This window comes from Thamnophis elegans, chromosome 5 (assembly GCF_009769535.1).
Source record: "Thamnophis elegans isolate rThaEle1 chromosome 5, rThaEle1.pri, whole genome shotgun sequence".
Lineage (NCBI taxonomy): Eukaryota > Metazoa > Chordata > Lepidosauria > Squamata > Colubridae > Thamnophis > Thamnophis elegans.
In genome coordinates this window covers 63,034,933-63,055,679 of record NC_045545.1, presented here as the reverse complement: position 1 = coordinate 63,055,679, position 20,747 = coordinate 63,034,933, and the positions used below count along the sequence as shown (strand labels likewise).

Genomic DNA, 20,747 nt, shown 5'->3' with positions numbered 1-20,747 from the left:
TAAATAAGGCAGGATCTCCCACACTTGTACCTGAATACCATCCTGATTGAAACACCTGACTCTAAAGTTTCCTTCAAATAAATTGATAATTCTAGAGATTTGCATACATTTGCTACAAATATGTAGCTTTGCTTCATTTTCCTCAATGAGAGGCATTTTTGATGAAGCAGAATTGGACAATGCAAAGATCATATGTGGTCTTCCTTGTCATTTCCACTTTTTTATCTAAGGGAGAAACAAATTGTCCTTTATGAACTACTGAGATACCAGTGCAAATATAAATATAATAACCTCAGGTATGTAAATTACTTGGAAAAGCAAAATATTAACCTTGTATATTATGCATAATATTACTGTCAGTACTAAATGAAATATTCTAGGAAAAGTCTGGGCTGAACTATGTAATGTCTCTGTGGTTTTCAGGGTGCCTAAATAGCAGCCAAGATGACTTGGAACCTCTTCAAAAACATCCCAAACCTGAACCCATAATAGCTGTTACTACAGGTACTCCAGTACCTCCTACCGCTACAGTAGCATCAGGAATCTCCCATGAAAATGCACGCAGAATTCAGGCCCAGTGGAGAGTACGGAGGATACTTTTGCAAAGTTAAAAGAAAAGTTTATGAATGAAATAAAAGTATACCTTGTAAGTAACATGATCTTATTTGGATGTATCTGGTGTCAACATAGTTCCGGGCCTAATTGTTCCATCCTTGCCTTTTCTAACATTTTGCATATCTGTAGAATGCAAAGGTTAGATGTCCACCCACCCTCCTTCCCCTTTTATTATCAATTGCAAAAAATACAATTATTTATTGAATTAAGAGACCAAACTACTTAAGGACGTTTCTTGAGAAAAGTAGAAGGTGGCCTGAGTCTTTTTTCACTTAATGAAGAGATAGGAAAAAAAAAAACACAAGAAAGGACTTACTAGAAAAGACTATGTTAATTTAATGGTAATTTCAAAATGAGGTAATGTAGAGTAATTTGTTGCAAACATACTGACTTAATTAGCAAGTCACCTGGAGGGATGACTCTGTTTATAGAAAATCGAAGAGGGAAAATGTTCTACATTGGGAAAAGTTCTGAATTGGAAATAGATGATCCAAAGGATCAGCCATTTGAGTGCCGACATTCAGAAATACCTGAGTGGGTCACAATAACCTAATTTATGGAATCGCTTTCCAACTTCACTGTGTTTGGTCTTGCAGCAGTGATGATAGCTTGTAAGTTTTAGAAAGAGATTGATTCTGCACTTAAATAATGAACCCAATTTACTTGGCTATTGTATTGTATTATTTGCTTCTTTAAATATGTTTGCAATAGTTGCTTGTAATGTTTTGATCTAAGTTGTGTAGGGGATCCTAAATACATAAACATAACATAAACATAAACAAGAAATGCTATTAAAAAATAAGTTGGGCACTCAAAACATGAGGAGAAGCACTCTGAAAAGGGCCTGTCCCAGGCACCTGAGGCAGCTCCATCCTCTGGAACAGGGGTCACCAACCTTTCGGACCTCAGGACCACTAAATTCATAATTTAAATCCCACCGACCACTAATATGATCTGCCCAAAGGCTGGATGGAGGGCATGTCTAGGTGGTCATGTGATTCGATGTCACTCATATCGAGGGGTGCTTCACTGGCCTCTATTCACCTCTCCCCTCCCAGCCACTCTTCGCCCGCTCAGGCTCCAATAGAAGGGCCCCAATAGAAAGCAGTTGTTGGAGCTAAGCAGCGTCCACAGGAAAGAGTTGGCAAAAGAGCTGACTCAGTTCAAATTGGATCTGACCGAGAAGGAGGCTCAGCAGAAGCACCTCACTAAAGACTATGAGCAAGGCTTTCCAAGCAGAGGAAGACCTGAGAGAGTGTAAAGCCAGGTACTGGAGGCTCAGTGGGGTGAGATGGCCAGCCAGTCCCACTGAAACAAGGCTCTCTGGCTCTTTGCCACCAGCAGCACTTCCCTCCAGTCTTCGCCCAAAGACCCGCACCAGAAGGCTGAAGCAGACCCCCAAGTTGGAATTTCTCCCCACCTCTGACCCACACAAAAAGACCCGGAGGGAAGACTCTGCAGCAACACAACATTCATTGCACATATTCGGCCCAGGGGCTGTAGTTTGAAGAACCCTGATTTAGTACAATATAAAAAAATACAAATAATTTTTTGTGGACCATCAAAATTTTCTCACGGACCACCAGTTGCTGACCGCTGGTCTGGAAGGCTCAGAGGAGTTGCTTCAGAATCTTCCTCTGCCACCTCTCCTTGCATTTGAAGTCACAGCCATGGGCAGAAATGGTTGTGACTTGGCCATACGGGGTGTGGCTTTTAAACTTTTCCTTAAAAGGATGTGCACAACCTTAGAAATGGCATCTGCATGCTGTGCATGTAATATAAACCTCTAGCACTTCCTGCTACCCCTTTCCCCATATTCTGCCTATATTTCACAGTGCCACCATGGGCCCTGATTGCCATTGCTGTCGTTGCTGGATTGTTGCTGCTGACCTGCTGTTTTTGCATCTGCAAGAAATGCTGTTGCAAGAAGAAGAAGAACAAGAAGGACAAAAAGGGGATGAAAAATGCTATGAACATGAAAGATATGAAAGGCCAGGTGAAATATATCATTGGATGAAGACCAGTTGGAAAACTGCAATTATATAAGATATGGGGGGAAAAGTGCTCATGTTTCTGGTGGGCTTATCTAGAGTGGCCATAAATACAAGAGAGCAAACAAGCAAACAAATTGCTCTTTTTTAGAAAATATACCAAACCAGAAATAAATTAGAACAGGAAGGATAGAAAAGTTTGTCTCAAAACTATGATTACTTGGTTACTCTTTAAAAAAATCAAAAGAGGTAGAAGATCATGATACTATTTCAGGTGAGGAATTCAGAAAATGAGACTGAGAGTCACTGTTTCAGGTGACAAAATGCAAATCCTAACCTTTGCTCCCTCTTGTTTTCTGAAGGTTTTTTGTAAAAAGTATTGTAATTGCATTTAATTTTACTTTATTCTTTTATTTTAGCACAAACATTTTATTGTTATTATAATTTTGGCAGTCAGTTCTATAAACCAAAAGTAAGGATACATTTCCTTCCATAGAAACTAGGAGCTTCTAATTCCATTTGTAACAAATATTTAGAAATATTTATTGTCGGAAACCTAGAGTTCTTAATTGTATATATCAACATTTCTTATGATTAGTTATTTATAAATTTATAAAATGTATTAACTATCTGAATCCCAAAATACAGTAAGTGATATACAAGTCTTAAATATAACACAGAATTAATATAAGGTATACATATTTGCCAAACATTTTACAAGCAACCAATTATAATTTTAGAAGCAATGGAGTGGCTTTTAATCTTTTTTTGCATATATTTTATTTTCCCCCCTAAATTAACCAAGGATGTTTCTAGGTGTTTCTAACTTTGTTTTTTTTTCCTTTGCCTCAGAATTTCAAAAAACATTATATTTCTTAGCATGTTAGAAAGCATAAGAAAGAACTCAGTTCCTGCTATGCAAAAAATAACTTTTCTATGTAAATTTGGAATGCAATATAGTAGTTTCTCTAGGTCAGTGTTTCTCAACCTTGGCGACTTTAATGGCTGGGGAATTCTGGGAGTTGAAGTCCACAGGACTTAAAGTCTCCAAGGTTGAGAAACACTGCTCCAGGTATTAAAGGAAATATAGGATATAGACTATCACACAAACAAAAAAACAGTAGTATTGAAATAGATTCTTTTGTGCTTGCAATATCAAGCACTGTCACCTTGAGGCTATTCACAACAATTGAGCTTTCAGCCAGTTTGTGTTTTGGTTCCTCAACTGCTCATGAGTCCCCCTTAACATTTCAGGCAAAATTGAGGTGGTGGTTGAACTGATACCCAAGGAATCAAGCCAGCATTAAGTATCATGTAGGCAAAAGATGTACCAACACAAATTCTTTTAAAAGTAGGTTTTCATTTGGCAGCACTCTTAATAAGGAGAGACTCAGAATATCCACGTCAAGAAAAGCATCATCATTCTGACTACTGAATAGTGACTCTGTGGAAATGTGGTGATGCTAAGAGGATGTTTTCATCAGAGAATATCTGGGGAATTCTCACAATTCAACACCTCTCAACAGAACCATTGGGGAAAGTAGCCCTATAGAAATCCGGGAGACAGAGATAGTCTGAGCTTTTTTTCTGCTGAAATTAGAATGGTTATAACGATATAATTAGAGAACCAGTTTGGTATAATCATTAAGGCACCAGGCTAGAAACTGGGAGATCTAGTCCCACCTTAGGCACAAGCTAGCTGGGTGATATGGACAGTCAATTTGTCTCAGCCCTAGGAAGGAGGTATGATAAACCACTTCTGAAATTCTTGCCAAAAGAGACTTGACCAGGCAGTCTCTAAGAGTCAGCATTGACTCAAAGGGACCAAAGAAAAGGTAGAATAATTAGGCACATCACACACTGTAAACAGTGTGTTAGGAAATTATAAATATGATAAATTTAGAAAACTATCAGTTATCAGAAGCACATCCAACATTAGCTATATTCAGGCATTCCGAATTCCAGAACTCTCCCCACTTTTGTAGATAATTGCCTATTAAGCATGATTAGCTGGAAGAGAAAACAATTGTGCATGCAATATGTGGAACTTTGCATCCATGTGAATAAAGACCCTGTCTGGCTCATGATGAAGCCCGTGGCAGAAACAGTTGAAAATGCTAAGGTATTTTGTGGCATATTTTTTTTCTCAATGTGCAATATAAGTAGACTTATTATTTGTATGACATTGGCAGCAATGGAGCTTATCTTGGATTCTTACCTGAGAGTGCTTGAGTTTTAAGAATGCCTGAATAGAGTTATTCAATATTTTGTTGGACGCAAGCACGCTATTATGTAGATGGTATGTATTTTCTGGATATATTCTTGGCTATATCTTCCAGCTTTCTAAACATAGCAAAATAAAAATAGGAAAATAGAAACAGGCAAATATTCTTTTCACCCCTTCCTATTGGAGACTGCAGTGCTTTGGTGTCTAACTCATCTAACCAGTATGCTTTGGGGCCTATAGCCTATAGAATTCTGCCTAATATTTACATATAAAGCAAAGAGATTGAGGACATTGTTATTAATGTATCCCCAACACTGAGATGAGTTTGACAGGTGCTTCTGTTAGTCTTATTTATAACCTACACCCTTTTCCCTATTAGAGCTATGATTCCATTTTAGCCCCTTGCGATAACACAGATGGAAAATTATCACTCACAAAAAGCACAAGAGGATTTGTGCAAGGATGGTCTCAGGAAGCAATTTGTCAAGGACCATCTATAAATCTCAGCTCATAAAAATTTCTTATGTAGTATCCCATTTGAAGCTACCATCTCAGTAATTCCATTATTTTATAATTCAGGGTTATAATACCTGTTTTGTAAGCATAAATCAAACTAGCTGAGCAGCAAATCGCATTACCAATTAATCTTGACAAACATCAGGCTATGAATGGTGATGGCTTCTTCTTTCATATTGGGATACTTTGCTTCACTAATGTGGAGAAACATTTTCTGATCCATCACTCAATCTTAATCAGTCAGTAATCGGAGTTGCTTGACTCTGGACAGAGATGGGCAGCATATAAATCTAATAAATAAATACATTTTCCATGACATACTCTAAGGATGCACATCTCCAGTCTTTTTCATCATTTAAATTGCCCTGTTGTAGCCAGTTTTCAGCTGGATTCTCTCTACAAAGAGTTTCCTCAGTGTTGAGATATGAATTAGTTTTCTTACCAAACCATAAAAAAATACTAACTTCATTTTAATAAAGAAATGTAACTGCAAATGGACCCTAATTTCCCATCTTGTCTCACATTGAACATTGATCATATAATTTAAGATTGAGCTTAGGGTTGATGAGAGCAGGAAGTCATTTATTAGTCATTCTTGGTTCCCAACTTTTTTTGGCCATGCTCCACCTAAGCATCTCTAAAATCCTGATCCCCCCTCCCGTCACATATATTTCTTACTTTACTCAAAAAGTAAGCTCTAATCATGCAGAGGAAGCCTAAAAGGCCATTAACTTGGTTTAAACAAGGTTCAAATTGCTCCCCGTTAAAAATCAAATTGCCCCGCTGTGAGTTGTGGGCACCATGTTGGGAACCACTGATTTAGGATCACAGACTTAAGAGATATATTAGAGATCATCTTATCAAGCCTACTGCTCAATATACAGTACATATCTGCAATTTAAAAATATAGTTGCAACTCCCTTGGCAGAGTCTACCATTTGCCAAGGCCATTTTCTTATGCTGGAAAATATTTCCTGTACTATTTCCAACTGCTATTTTTAGTTCTGCTCTCTAGAGCAATAAAGAGCAAGTCTGTTCCATTTTCTCCATGACAGTTTTCAGATATTTGCAGATCCCAATAACCTGAATCTTTTTCTCTGGCCTAATCATATTGTGGGTGTATGTTTTTACAGGCATACGAGAATAGGTAGTCGTAAATTCCCTGAAGAATTGCAGAAGGCCCCAGAAGATGTATGAAAAGTTAGTGTTATGAATCACATCTCTAATTACTAATGAACTAATATGGCATAAAAGGCATAAGGATTAGTGGTGGACTGAATTCTTTACATGTTGTGGACCCAGCTTTGACTTCAGGTATCTACAGTGCCTGAGACAATGGCAAGCTGTCCAACAGAGAAGACAACACATGACTGAATTGGATTTAACCCAGCTTCCCAAGAACAGAAACCATCTGGTTGCTTTGTTTACAATTTTTCCCATTAAAAGTCAAAGGACTGAAGGCTTTTATATCCAGGACCTCTGTCTCTATGAACTGAGCATGTTCCAAATTAAAACAGTCAACATTTAGGCGATCTACAGTTTATGACAGGGTTGGCGAACCTTTTTGGCCCCAAGTGCCAAAATGGGAGTGCGTGCATGTGTGCACGGGGGAGCCCTGGAAACTGGAAGAGTGCATGCACACGTTGGGAAACTGAGCTTCTGGTTTCCGGAGTGCACATGCGCGTTGGTCACCTGGTCTTCCAGTTTCTGGCGCTCCTGTGTGCGCGTGCACACCAGAACCCAGAAGAGCAATGGGCAATGGCTGGCGTGGCTGGAGAGGTGGCTCTGTGTGCCACTTTCGTCATGCGTGCCATAGGTTCGCCATCATGGGTTTATGAAATAATACTAAAATCTATTAAATTGGGCTTCCCAGTTCTTTTCATTACTGCGTTATTCATATTGATTTCAACATCCAATATTTAAGATAGAAAATAGTTGTGGTTGTTAATATGGGATATCTAGATGTATCAGGGATTGAGATTTACAACCTTCAGACATATTTTTTAAAGAAAACAGGAACTCTGGTCAGGATGACTATGAAAAGGCAACTAAATTATAGAAGGATTTTCAATGAGGCCCTCCAGTCGTAGTGAGAACAGATTTTGGTACAGTATATGATTTCCCCAGATGTCTCCTGGTCTGTTAGCCCATCCATGCACAAATGGAAGAAGTGACAAACTGTAGGGACAAACAAAAGGTTTCCTTGGCTAATTTATATGACTGTTTTACTCCAATTTCTGTCAAGGAAGACTGCCAATAGCAAAAGAAAGTAGAGAGAGCTTTTCTCCTCTCTAACCTCTGGAAGTGTAGAATCTCACTTAGCTAGATCATTGTAACAGCTGTGTGTCTTTTCTTTGCAGTTTATTTTTCATTGTTCTTCCTTAAAAAGGGCCTTTCTAGTCACAGGAGAGGTCATCCTTGAGTTACTAATTGGCTGTGTTTTCTCTGTCTCTATTTCTCTGCTCCCTTATGTATTTCTGTGCTCTCTCTCGCTCTCTCTCTTTTTGTTTTTGGGTTCCAGAGAAACACAGGTCTACTAATTACCTTCAATTTTCTTTCTTTTTTAGTGCTATTTACCATTAAATATGGAAGATAAAATTGACTGATATAAAATGCTAACTTTTGTTTCTTTGATTGGATTAAATGAAACTGAGTGCAAAAAAATAATGATGTGCCTTAAGCCAAAACACATACTTTGGTAAATAAACTTTTGAAAATGATCTCCCCCAGTTTTGAAGCAAAAGCATAATGGAGATCTACTTATGTATTTATATCATGCTCCTTGTTGAGGGCTTTACACTTGCTTTTACAAGTAAATAGTTTTGCAATAGAAGTTCTGTTTTCATCCAGTTTCTTTGGGAAATTAGAAAATATTAGAATTTAATATTTTGTTCGCTTATTCTGTCTGGGACACCCATCCTTTTTATAATGCACTTTGGAAGGTGTGGAATCTGCAGTTTCTCAGGAGCACTTGTGATGTTGATAATTTGTAAAGCTTTTGTGTCTATAATGCCCTTCTCTTCCTTCTCTGTGCTCTCTTTGTCATTGTTCTGTGTTGTTCTGTCTCCATCTTTTCTGACTAACCTGGATGTCAACACATGGTAGGTCCTATTCAAATGTCAATTCCCTTTGAGGCACAAAAGGGACAAGGGAAGAGGGTTTATGGGAATTAGTCCACAGTGAGCCCACATTCCATAGTTAGACTTAGTATAAATGATAAACTTGAAGTTATGCTGTAACTGAGAATTTAAAAAAAAAATCTTTTAATTTCTGGTTAAGAAAATTTATAATTAGTGAATCAGAATGAAGTTCAATCCAAATACAAGGTTCACTAACTGAAATAGACAGAATATTTTATTGTGTTACCTGTATAGCTCATTTAAGCTCTGCATGAGTTGAGTTCATGGAGGAAGCACCAAAAAGGCTTCTCAGTAACACTATGAAGGTCTAGGTATGACAAGTAAAATGCTGAAAGAGTTATCTAGCATTATTGGCTTGCACATGCTTGTGAGATGTTCTGGAAACACTACCGTATTGAGGACAGACATGAGTACTCATTTAGCCAAATTTAATAAAATGTGATTTAGAAGTCTTGGAAAGAGTAATGAATGTGTGCCTTGGATAATCTGCATGCATATGCATGTGTGAGTATTTGAATCTTTTTTTAAAGTTAAGTGAGAAAGAAATCATTGGCGCTATTTAAGATTTTCATTTATTTGGCAATCCCTTCAATGAATTTCTTTATGGACAGTGCATATTTAAGCTGCTTTGTCTGCCTTGGCTACTCCATTTCCCATAGATTTCTCATTGGAGATTGGTGTCATTTGCTAGCATACAGTAGCTGTTACACAAGCCTGATTTCTTCCACGATATGGATACATTTAACCATGTTGGCTGAGGAATCCAGAAAATTACCCACTAAAACATGTAGTAGCTGCTAGAAAGGAGAAAGCAGAATTACACTAATACCACTGTGGCAATGCTTTCCCTGAAAAATTGTAGAATTCACAACTCCTGATTAGATAAGAATTTTAGTGTCAATTATATGCAAGATAATGTTTGCCTTCTTTAAAAAAATTATTGAAGTATTCAAGCTGTATCCTTCACTAAATCTATCAACAAAGAACAGATAGATTCTCTGCGCATTTGAGATGTGTAAGAGGAATAAAAAAAGTTGCATGTTAGTCTTGTTAATTAAAATTATGAAGAAACTCAATTTCCCCTCCTCTTTTCATTGGGCCTGGAAATCCATGCTCCTATTCCTACGGTAAATCTGAGTTTCTATACTAACATAAGATATTGGGTATGTATGTGTGTGCCTGTATGTGAAACGAGGCTCTTGATGTATAGGCATTCTTTATTGAAACATGTGCTCCTATTTCTTTTTTAGAACAAACAGGATGATGATGATGATGGAGATGGTGATGAGGAAGGAAGAGGAAGAGGAAAAAGAACCAGAGAATCTGGGCAAATTGCAGTTCTCCTTAGATTATGATTTCCAGGCTAACCAGGTAATATACACATTAATAAATATAAACAAGAGACATTACATTCTAACTTTCTTCGCTGAGAGTGATAATGAGAACTGAAGTTTAAAAATTCTTAAGAAAAATAGATTTGGAATTGCTGCCAGGCCTTGGGTAGCTCTAGACCTGCCTGAAAATAGCTCGAATAATGCAGGAGTCAACCTGATGGTGTGAAGGAGTATGGAAACCCAGAGAAAAGTGGTGCACAGAAATCTTGATTTAAAGCATTAAGCTATAAGTTCTTTCTTTGAGTACTGGAAGCCAAGCTGTTTTCAGAGTGGCAATTTCCAAATTCCAAATCAGCTCTTCTGATTTCTTCAGGCCCCTTGATCATCTGCAGATCCCCATTTGGGAAGTGGCACCTCTTCAGAGGTTTTTTGGCTTGTTGGTAGATGTTCAAGGTCTGTGGCAGATGGTATGAGATACCTAGTATAAGAACTTTGGACTTTATTGTAAACTCTCCATTGACTTACCTTGCATGAAAACACAGTTTCTGAATATAGACCAACAGAATAATATGGGGCAAACTGGTTGATTCTTGTATTTTAAAAATATGGGTTTCCATATTTTACCACCTGGTGTCACAAAAATTAACAACATGCTCCTTGGGATTTTGACATGTTGCCAACAGCAGTAGTGGAAGAAGATTTTCAAAATATACCAGGATGTACGAATATAGGTATAAGTGAACATAGTATATTTACCCCTTTGGGTTTTATGATATAGAAACTTTAGCCATGTCTTTCTATAATGTTTTCATTACAAGAATAGTAAGTCCATTTTAAGACTTCCTTATTAGGTAAACTCCTGGGGTGTGCTGACAACTTTTATGCAGTTACCTGTGAAAAATATCCATCATACATAAAGTGTTACTAAGGTTCTACATCTTCTTGTCTTAGCAGATAAATAGCTCAGTGCTGAATGTAAGCATCAGATTGCCACAATGTTTAATTTATTGTTTTTATTCTATTTCAAATTCTATTTTTCTTTTTTTTTAAGGATTGAGTATATACACTTTTGATAGTGCAGTGATCATAATATCATGAAAGAAATACTTGATGACATTTCTCTATCTAGAAGGCAAATTCCTAGGAATTCTTGATAAACCAGTTGAATGGCTTACCTGAATATTTCTAAACTGCAATTTTCACAAATCATAAGATATTAGAATAAATTTTCTATTTGTGCCTAATCATTAATCATATGCATTTCTTCAAATGAAGTTCAATGTAGCATTAACAGCTCCATCCCCTTCCCCCCAATAACAGAAAGGAGGATTAGGAACCAGATAATAATATAAGTGAGTTGTACATTAACGATAGAAGGACTAAATCAGATTGTTTCCCACTTTGATTGGAACATGCAATTTCAAGCCCTTTTTTTCTTTCTTTCTCAAACAGCTGACTGTTGGAATCCTCCAAGCAGCTGAACTGCCAGCATTGGATATGGGAGGTACATCTGATCCTTATGTCAAAGTCTTCCTACTTCCAGACAAAAAGAAGAAGTATGAGACCAAAGTACAAAAGAAGACCCTCAATCCAACCTATAATGAAACTTTTGTCTTTAAGGTAAGATTTCTAACCTGGATGGTCTTTGCATGGTTAGTATGTTGGCCTAGCTATTTTGCCTTCATAATAATTTGTATACATCTGTGATCAATACCCTGCCTCACCGCAAATGGAACTGAAGATGGCAAAACTAACACTTGAGACCATATTAAGCAATAGAAGACAGTATTCCTATAACAGCCTACCAGTAAATGAGAAATAGTATTGAAACATAATTGAGAAAAAAGTAAGAAGGCTGACTGAAATTTTAATAGCAAGAATCAAAATGGCTGACAGGGCTCAGCACTGCCAGGGTACTGGAAAGGTTATCTAAACAATACGTGACTCTAGCAATTATGTCTTAGGAAATAGATGGTAGTAGCACTATGAATAAATTTTACGCATCGTGCTATCAATTATATGGTATATGCCAATATATCTTGGTTAGTGTATTTGTCTTGACAAAGTGGTTTAGATGTCCTCTAAATTCTATATGCCAATCTTTTTGAATATGAACATAATATAAAGGTGGATATAATATTTGTCAAAGTCAACACTGAAATCTCTTCAGCCTTTACCTTTGAAAAATACTGTTCTCCTCTAGTTAGTGATGTGGGAGAAAAAGGTAGCTATCATGTTTACCCAAAAATAAGATAGGGTCTTATTTTCTTTTAACTCCCGAAATTAGAACTTGGTCTTATTTTCAGGGAGGTCTTATAATTTTTGAGGCTCTGGAAGCAGTGAGCGTGATCATCTCATGGTTGCTGCTGTGTTGCAATATTTTAGGGGAGGTCTTATTTTGGGGGGAGGTCTTATTTGAGCGCATGTGCTCAAAAGCCCGATTAGACTAGAAGACCTGCCTGACTGCCTAACTCCAAGTGCCCAGAACCTTCACTTTGCCTTAGAAGCAAGGATTCCTCTATTACTTCATCAAACAGTTGAATATGTATTATGTCTGAACCTTTATTGAAATAAATACTCCTTTGACATTTCATGCAGTAAACATGTGAGAATATAAGCAATATTATGTCATTATGACTTTCTGCTAAACAGAAAGTGGGCAGGTCCATTTTTTCTATAGTTTAATATGAATGTCTGTCTTTAGACCATTCATTAACAGCTACAAGGCTTTTTTTGATTATAGGGAATAAATGGAGTTTTTAAAATCCAGATATTAAGTAGTTTATGCATTCTTCTCATCTTGTATTGCAAATTTTGAGTGCATTTTATTAAGCTGATTCTCATATTTACTCAACATACTAGTGGAGTGGTTTTATTTTTAATTAGTAACTAAATTTTAATCATAATGCTTTCTTCTTTTAAAATTCAAAATATTTTGGAGACAATCTATTATTTAAAACAACAAATTAAAAACAAGGGCAAAATAGAAATAATTTGAGGCAAAACAAGCTAACGTCAAGCCAAAGATCTTTCTACGCAAAGATCTGGTCCTTTTTCTAAGGCTTTTAGATGCAGGGAGATGGCTTGTATTAGTACAAAAAAACCCTGTTCCTCTTTAAAGAGTACTAAAAAGGAAGGGAAACTCTGTACTAGTTTATCTTGAAAGGTAATGTGATGCCCTTGAAATCTTAAAAGTTGATTACTTCTTGAATGGTACTCTAAAAGGGAATTTCCACCTAAAACTAATGAATAAGTACTTCAGGACACCATTATTTCATAATAGTGAATATATTCAAAATTAAAGCAAGAGAGCCAAAACCACTTGCTTCTACTTTTTGAAAAGTTGTTCTTTCCTTGGTACAAAAGTGGCTGACCATTTTTAATCCTGGAATCAGAATGCGAATGTCAGTTTAGAAACGCCAAAACTCTTTGTAATTCTCCAGGCATTTGTACATTGCTTTCATTGTTTTCTTCCTCTTTTGCAAGGGCATTAATCAAATTTCTTGAAATTAGGCAGCTAATGAAGTAGTAGTCTCTTCTCTATTTCTTTGTTGTCATGTAGTGGAGATGCAGGTTTTTTGCACCCAAGATAGATTATGGCTACACAAGACCTTTCTAAAAGGTTTATCAATGTTTCTTTTCAAATGGTAGAAATAGCAATAGCACTTAGAGTTATATACTGCTTCATAGTGCTTTACAGCCCTTGCTAAAAAGGTTTTCAGAGTCAGCATATTGCCTCCAACAATCTGGGTCTTCATTTTACCGACCTTGGAAGGAGGGAAGGCTGAGTCAACCTTGAGCCATTTAGAATTGAACTCCTGGAGTGAACGATGAGTTAGCCTGCAGTACTGCATTTTAACCACTGGGTCACCACGGCTCCACAGAAATGCTAAATTACTGAAAAAGGTTCTTGACTTTGTTGTAACAGATTCCGTACCAAGAGCTTGGTGGGAAGACTTTGGTGATGGCCATCTATGACTTTGACCGATTTTCTAAGCATGATATCATTGGGGAAGTCAAGGTACCCATGAATACTGTGGACTTAGGACAACCCATTGAAGAATGGAGGGACCTAGAGAGTGCAGAAAAAGAGGAGGTAAGTGTTTTCTCCACTTGCTGTTTGAGCTTCAGTTGTGAAATGTAGATTTAACCTTCTCTACAAAGAACCTAGAGATGGTAAAGTTTGTGACAGTCTCGTGGTCTTGGGAAAAGAGTTACAGATAACCAAATTTAGAAGCAAAAATCCCTGCTAGCTAGAACTCCCCATGCTTGGGCAGTTGAACCATACTTAATCCCTACATGTATAGCCACTGCATCTACTTTGTAGGGGAAATTGTCCTCCAAAACTAACAACTTCATATAATATGTTTGTGCTACAGCTTCCATTAGCCCCAATCAGTGTGATCAAGGACAAGCAGTGATTATGATAAGGTAATCTAAAAAGCCATCTGTTTCTAGGGCACTTCTGGGAAACTAAGTAATCTGGTTGTATCCTACGCACTTGGCACAAGGAGATTCACTTTTCCAGCCAAAGGTAGAGTAACAGAATCAACAGTAGACTGCTGGCCGCCCACATATAAAAACTGCCTCAAAAACACATTACAAATAATTTCTTTCTATCATAGGCACAGATAATTCGAGACACAGTAGGAGCTTTGAGTTCATTGTTTTCCCAATTTCCCTCAACAGCCAGAGAAATTGGGAGACATCTGCATCTCATTACGATATGTACCCACTGCTGGGAAATTGACTGTCTGCATACTGGAGGCCAAGAATTTGAAAAAGATGGATGTTGGAGGACTTTCTGGTGAGTGAAGATCAACAACATACCCACTAGATATGTCCTCTGAGCTATTCAGATATCTGTCAATACAAACAAATGGTTCTCCTTCGCGCATTCTGTAGTCAAAAAGACCATTAGAGAGCAGCAGAGATACAAAAACCTCAAGTACTATTTGCTATCTAGCATTTGTCTGTGTATGTTTGTAGACTAGATAATATGCTTACTTTCTTTTGCAAAATCTTTGAGTTCAAAGCTTCTTTAATTTTTTGACATGGAAACAGTCATCAGCGCATGTGCTTGCCAGAGAATATCTATGAATAGCAGCTAGATTCTAAGGTATACAAGGAATGTGGGCAAAAGGCTGAATGGGAAGGGAAGATAGCAGTACCACTGGGGTTTCTTGTCAATTTGTATTTTAAATTACTCCTCCAGTTTCTTATTGTAATTTTTTTCAACAAGAGAAAGAATCCAAGCACATTCAGAGAGGGCACGATAGAAGCAGATACAACCCCTGCCAACCAATAAACTTCATTTCTCCAAAATTCTTACAATAGTAAAGTTAATGTGTTAATGAAACATCTGGAAGCCAAACCCAACTTGGAGAACACCAACAGTGTAATATGCCAACCCTTAGCTGCATATACAGTATTATCTATTTTTAAAATCATTCTGATCAGACCAGCTTTTAAAAGCTGGGAGAACATAGAACAAATATACATTTGATAGCCAAATGTACATTTGATAGCTTGCAAATACATCAAATTAGTATGCCACAAAGATGGGCCTCAGATAGACATTTTCAGAAGATGTCTTATAAATCTTAACCATCAACAGTTTCATAGTATGGAGGTAGTCTTTTAGATAGTCAAACTTTAAGCCATTGATGACTTTAAAATAAATACAAATATATTAAATCATGCTTGGTAAGGAATTGGCAATCAGTATAGAAGTGTCTGTGTAGGTATCATAAGATACCATCTAAAATACTTAAAAAACATAAAATACCAGTCAACCTGCTGTAACTTCTGAATATTTTAAAATGCAAATCCCAATAGAATGCATTTTACTCATAGACTCATGGGTTTTCTGGTCCAATGCCTCCACTGGAACAAGAAACTTTATACCATCTCAGACAAATAGTTGTCCAACATTTGCTTGCAAACCTATAGTCCTGGAGTGCCCACAATGTCAAGGACAAATTGTTCCACTTCTCTTAATAGTTATCAAGGTCAAAAAAATTCCTCGTAATTTCAAATGTGGACTCCCTATGTGATCTGTCCACTGGTTCTTGTTCTACCCTTCAACATCATCCACACCCTCTTCCTTGTTGACAGTCCTTCAAGTATTGGAAAATTGCTTCTAGTTAAAGGCTGTCAGATATGAGCTCTTCTCATAGTGCTCATTCCTATTTCAGGAATAAAACATGGAGTTGTAAGATTACTTTCTCCTTTTTGAACATGCAAAGTTACTATTGCATCATCAAGGCAGAGCTCTCATAATCAAGTAGAAGTAACTCTCAGCAAAACCATAGTTTTAAATGATAGAATATGCAGGGAAAGCTCACTTCAGATGTTTGGCAACTAAGTACACACAGGCTGGCTCTGAATATAAGAACAAACCTGAGGCTCTTTTCCTGAACCTATTGAATGGTGACTCAAAAACATTGTCCATACAATGTACAGTCCTTGAACACCCTGTCCTCTATAGCCTTTCTATGAATCACATGGCCTTAATCTCAGACCACTGAAATCCCTTTGGTACCTTTAAGGAAAATGGACTGTTTTTCTACATCTATTTTAAAAAATAACATAAGGAAAAGTGCTGCTCTATACTGAATTCTGATAGCTGCTATATAACTTTTCTTCTGATCTCAAACTTGAATAATTATCCAAACATAAAATAAAAACATATTTAAGCTGTGTGTGGTCTGGTGACTCACTATCTGGATTCTTAGAGGTTATTGCAATTATGGGTTTGGAAGAAGCAATGGAACCTTTTGTCTTCGGTGATTTAAAAATTCACGTTAATAAAGTTTACATGATTTCTTTTCTGCTTTCCAGTATTCATGCAAAGAAAGATAAAAGGAAAAGATTTTTAAGTAGAAAGACTGTTTTGAAAAGAATGAAAGCAAAGTTCTGACAAAGTAGGAAAGAAATAAAACACTACCCTGGACTAAAGCAAGGCAAAAAACTGGGGGGAAAGAAGGAACTGGTGCAAGCCACTCTCTTGGTTGTTTTCTTGCAGACATTACATTACCCAAACTAAGTAACAGCATCAGTAAATAGGCTAAATCAATAAACAAATAAATAAATAGGACTTCCTGGAAATCTAGAGAACAAGTTGAAAACCTAGAGAACAGTGCAAATGTACTGAAGCCTTGATGGAAAAACTATATCAGGATCTTGCAGAAAACATAAGAACAGAAGCAGCGCCCTCCTAGATCAAAACTCTGATCCATCTACTCCAGTAATCTTTTCTCCCATTAACAAACTAACTACACAACAAGTGTCCCTGCAGAAGGCTTCATAGGCAGTCATTCTGCCATCAAGGTTAACAGCCATGAATATCCATGACTTCCATGAATTGGTTCAACCTTGGTTGGTTGGTTCAGCCAAACTGACTTGCAAAAGCATTACATCTTGTGGTAGCAAATTCTGAAGTCCAATAACATATCCTATTAAAAAAATATTTTCTCTATTCTGATTCTTGAACAATTCGGTTTCATAGAGTAACCTTTGGTTCAAATATTTGGAGAACGGGAAATTGTCCTTTCGTTCACTTTGTATCTGATATATAATTTCTGGATATCCTGTTCTTCAGGTTTTGTTTATATTTTTGAGTGGCTTGTCTATGTATTTATCTAGTTATGATTGTATATTCTTATGTTTCAGATCCTTATGTGAAAATTCATCTGCTGCAGAATGGCAAAAGGCTTAAGAAGAAGAAGACTACAGTCAAGAAGAAGACCCTGAACCCTTATTTCAATGAATCTTTCAGCTTTGAGATTCCCTTTGAGCAAATACAGGTTCTCATGTTTCTCATTTGAGGGTGTGGGATGATGCAGGCAGCTCCAAGAAAACATTGAGTTGACATATTTCTCCATTGTCTCCCACTGCTTCACAAAGCACAAGAGGCAGGTCCATAATCTGACACAGGCAGTTGCCCACCAATGATGGTTGAACCTTGGAAGGGAAATGGGTTCAAATGCAGTTGGTGTCTCCCCAGTATCTTGAGTAACTTATCATCATGGCTATGACATCAGTTGACCATGCTGGATGGAGATGGTGTAATCTGACATATCTAGAGGATGTGTGTTTGGAGCACTTCTTGATTCCCTTTCTCTTTAATTCTTTTACTTGTATGCCCCTTTAATAAAAGTTTACTTACAATAAGGTTGTACAGGGAACTTTTCCGGAAGGAGCAGGGAAGAGTTGAACATGAATCCACTGATCCTTATAAATATTCTGTTGTATCAGACAGATCTTTTGTGGAGCTCATTAGGACAGAAATATTGTAAAGATATAAGTTTAATTTATGTATCTTTCTGAAGTCTCTACTGCACTGGGACCAAGGAAGGGAAACTGTATATTGCATCCACTTGGTTACATTCAGGTTTGTGGTCATGCTGGTTGGGAATCTGGAGAATTAATAGTCTTACCAAATACAGAGGACTTACATTGTGAAGGCTTAAGTTTTTATAAAGCAGAGGTAGGCAGGCAAGGAAGCTGATTAGTTGGCTAGCTATTGAAGCCCTTAGCCAAACATTTTGCTGATGTTGTCAATCATATTAACAATTCGTACAATACATTTCTCTCCCCCACTTTCTCTCTCTCTCTCTCTCTCTCTCTCTCTCTCTCTCTCTCTCACACACACACACACACACACACCACACACACACACACACACACTGTGTAGTTGTTCCTCTTGTATTTAAATCTGAAGTTGCAAAATCAGCATGTAACGGAACCTAGCTTTATCATGAAAATAGTATTTCTTTTCTCTTTGGAGAAACATTAGCCTAGCTTCAGCTAGAAATGATATTTACATGAAGAATTCTTTCTACTTAAATCTTCTCATTGGAGATTTTCCGAATGCTCTAAATATTTAATTTTATTAATTTAGTAATGAACTATAACATGTATTATTCACTTTTATTGTAGTCATAACTCTAGTGTGAGGTACAAAATAAGATTAAATATAAAATCAGAGCAAATGACTAGAATGATAACATTAAACCAACAGATTAAAATATTAAAACCAGGATAAACAGCAACAGAAATAAAGCAGCATCAATTCATGTAAAAAAACTGGATGAACAAACACATGTTTTCCAGCACCAGCTACAACTGAGAAAAATACTCAAGTATATTTTCAAGATCTCTCCTCTTTGCCCGTGAATTATCTCATAGATCTTAGTACTAGCAGTGTGCTGGCAGCTTGCCGAAAAAGCCAACACAGTCCTAAGCAGAATTAATAAAGGGATAGAATCAAGATCACATGAAGTGTGATCTATATTGCTTTGGTAAGACCACATTTAGAATATGCATCCAGTTTTGGTCTATATAAAAAAGATATTGAGATTCTAGAATAGTGCAGAGAATAAAGATGATTAGGCGACCAAAGGCTAAAACATATGAAGAATGGTTGCAGGAATTGGGTATGTCTATTTTAATGAAAAGAAGTAGGGATGACATAATAGCAGTGTTCCAATATTTAAAGGGCTGCCACAAAGAACAGGGGGGGGGGGGGTTGTCAATCTATTCTCCAAAGCTCCTGAAGGCAGGCAAGACACAATGAATTAAAAACAACCTAGAGAGGAGAGAAACAACCTAGAAAAGAAGGAGAAATTTCCTAACAGAACAATTAATCAGTGCAATGGCTTGCCTTCAGAATTACAAGTGCTCCATCACTGGAGATTTTAAGAGACAATCATTTGTCTGAAATGGTATAAAGTCTAGTTGAGCACGGGCTTGGACTAGAAGGCTTCCAGGTCCCTTCCGAGGGAGGCGGAGGCTGAGTGGCTAAGACACTGAGCTTGTTGGTCTAAAGTTCAACAGTTCAAATCCCTAGTGCTGCATAACAGAGTGAGCTCCCGTTACTTGTTCCAGCTTCTAGCAGGAACAAGTAACAGGTCAAAAGCATGTAAAATGCAAGTAGAAAAATAAGAACCACCTTTGGTGGGAAGGTACAGTGTTCTATGTGCCTTCGGCATTTGTCATACCAGCTACATGACCATGGAGACATCTTCAGACAGTGCTGGCTCTTGGCTTGGAAATGGAGATGACCATCGCCCCCTAGAGTCGGGAACAACTAGTACATATGTTCAAAGGGAACCTTTACCTTTACTAAGGTTCCTTCCAACTCTGTTCTTCTGTTAATTTGGTCTTACTAACGATCTCTGTTTTCTTGCTTCTCTCCAGAAAGTGCAAGTTGTAATTACTGTCCTGGATTACGACAAGTTGGGAAAGAATGAGCCATTGGAAAAGTCTTTGTTGGCAACAATTCCTCAGGCACTGAGCTCAGGCACTGGTCTGACATGCTCGCCAACCCTCGCCGCCCCATTGCCCAATGGCACTCCTTGAAACCTGAAGAAGAGGTGGATGCAGCTCTTGGGAAAAACAAATAGGCAGCTCCATTTTCCAACATCACCTAATGAACATTCAAAGTGATCCAGAGCTATCAATACCTCAGTTAGGCAACATTTAGTTTTTGTTCTCTTCTTTAAGCTGCAACACTCTTTCTTTGATGGCTGCAAAGGAATCCAGGTGAACTCAAGAGTATCCAGGAGGAAGTGGTTTAAAAGCATGGTGGTTCCTTCTTTTCATATTCTTCCAAGTATTGGTTTGCTGCATGTTCACCATCTCTCTGTGTTATTCTCTTCAAGTGTACAGCAAGCTTTTTACTTGGGTCTTTCTGAGACCACCACAAATAACAGCACAAAACAGCTTTGCTTTGCTTGTTTTGGGAGTTTCCTCCTTAAATGAGACCTTGTGCTACAGGATGATACCAGAGCCTGAAAATGTGAGATGATGAGATACACTGTGCTTGCTTTGGGGGGGAGGGGAAAGGAAGCAAGGTGTATGAAAAGGCACTCCTGAAAAAAACGGAATTCAGTGAGGTTTGGCCATGAGCCATCTATCA

The 20,747-nt window shown here is 37.5% G+C and overlaps 1 protein-coding gene across 1 annotated transcript; it reads left to right on the top strand.

Moving 5' to 3' along the window:
* Positions 1–444: 444 nt before the first annotated feature.
* SYT2 (synaptotagmin 2) lies at positions 445–20,296 on the top strand. Its single transcript, XM_032218769.1, is given in 12 exon segments — positions 445–466; positions 469–555; positions 558–650; positions 2,451–2,611; positions 9,740–9,783; positions 9,785–9,860; positions 11,276–11,443; positions 13,752–13,919; positions 14,513–14,630; positions 17,498–17,631; positions 20,027–20,078; positions 20,081–20,296. Coding segments are annotated over 12 exon segments (1,275 nt in total). The 3' UTR covers positions 20,233–20,296.
* The last annotated feature ends 451 nt before the right edge of the window (positions 20,297–20,747 follow it).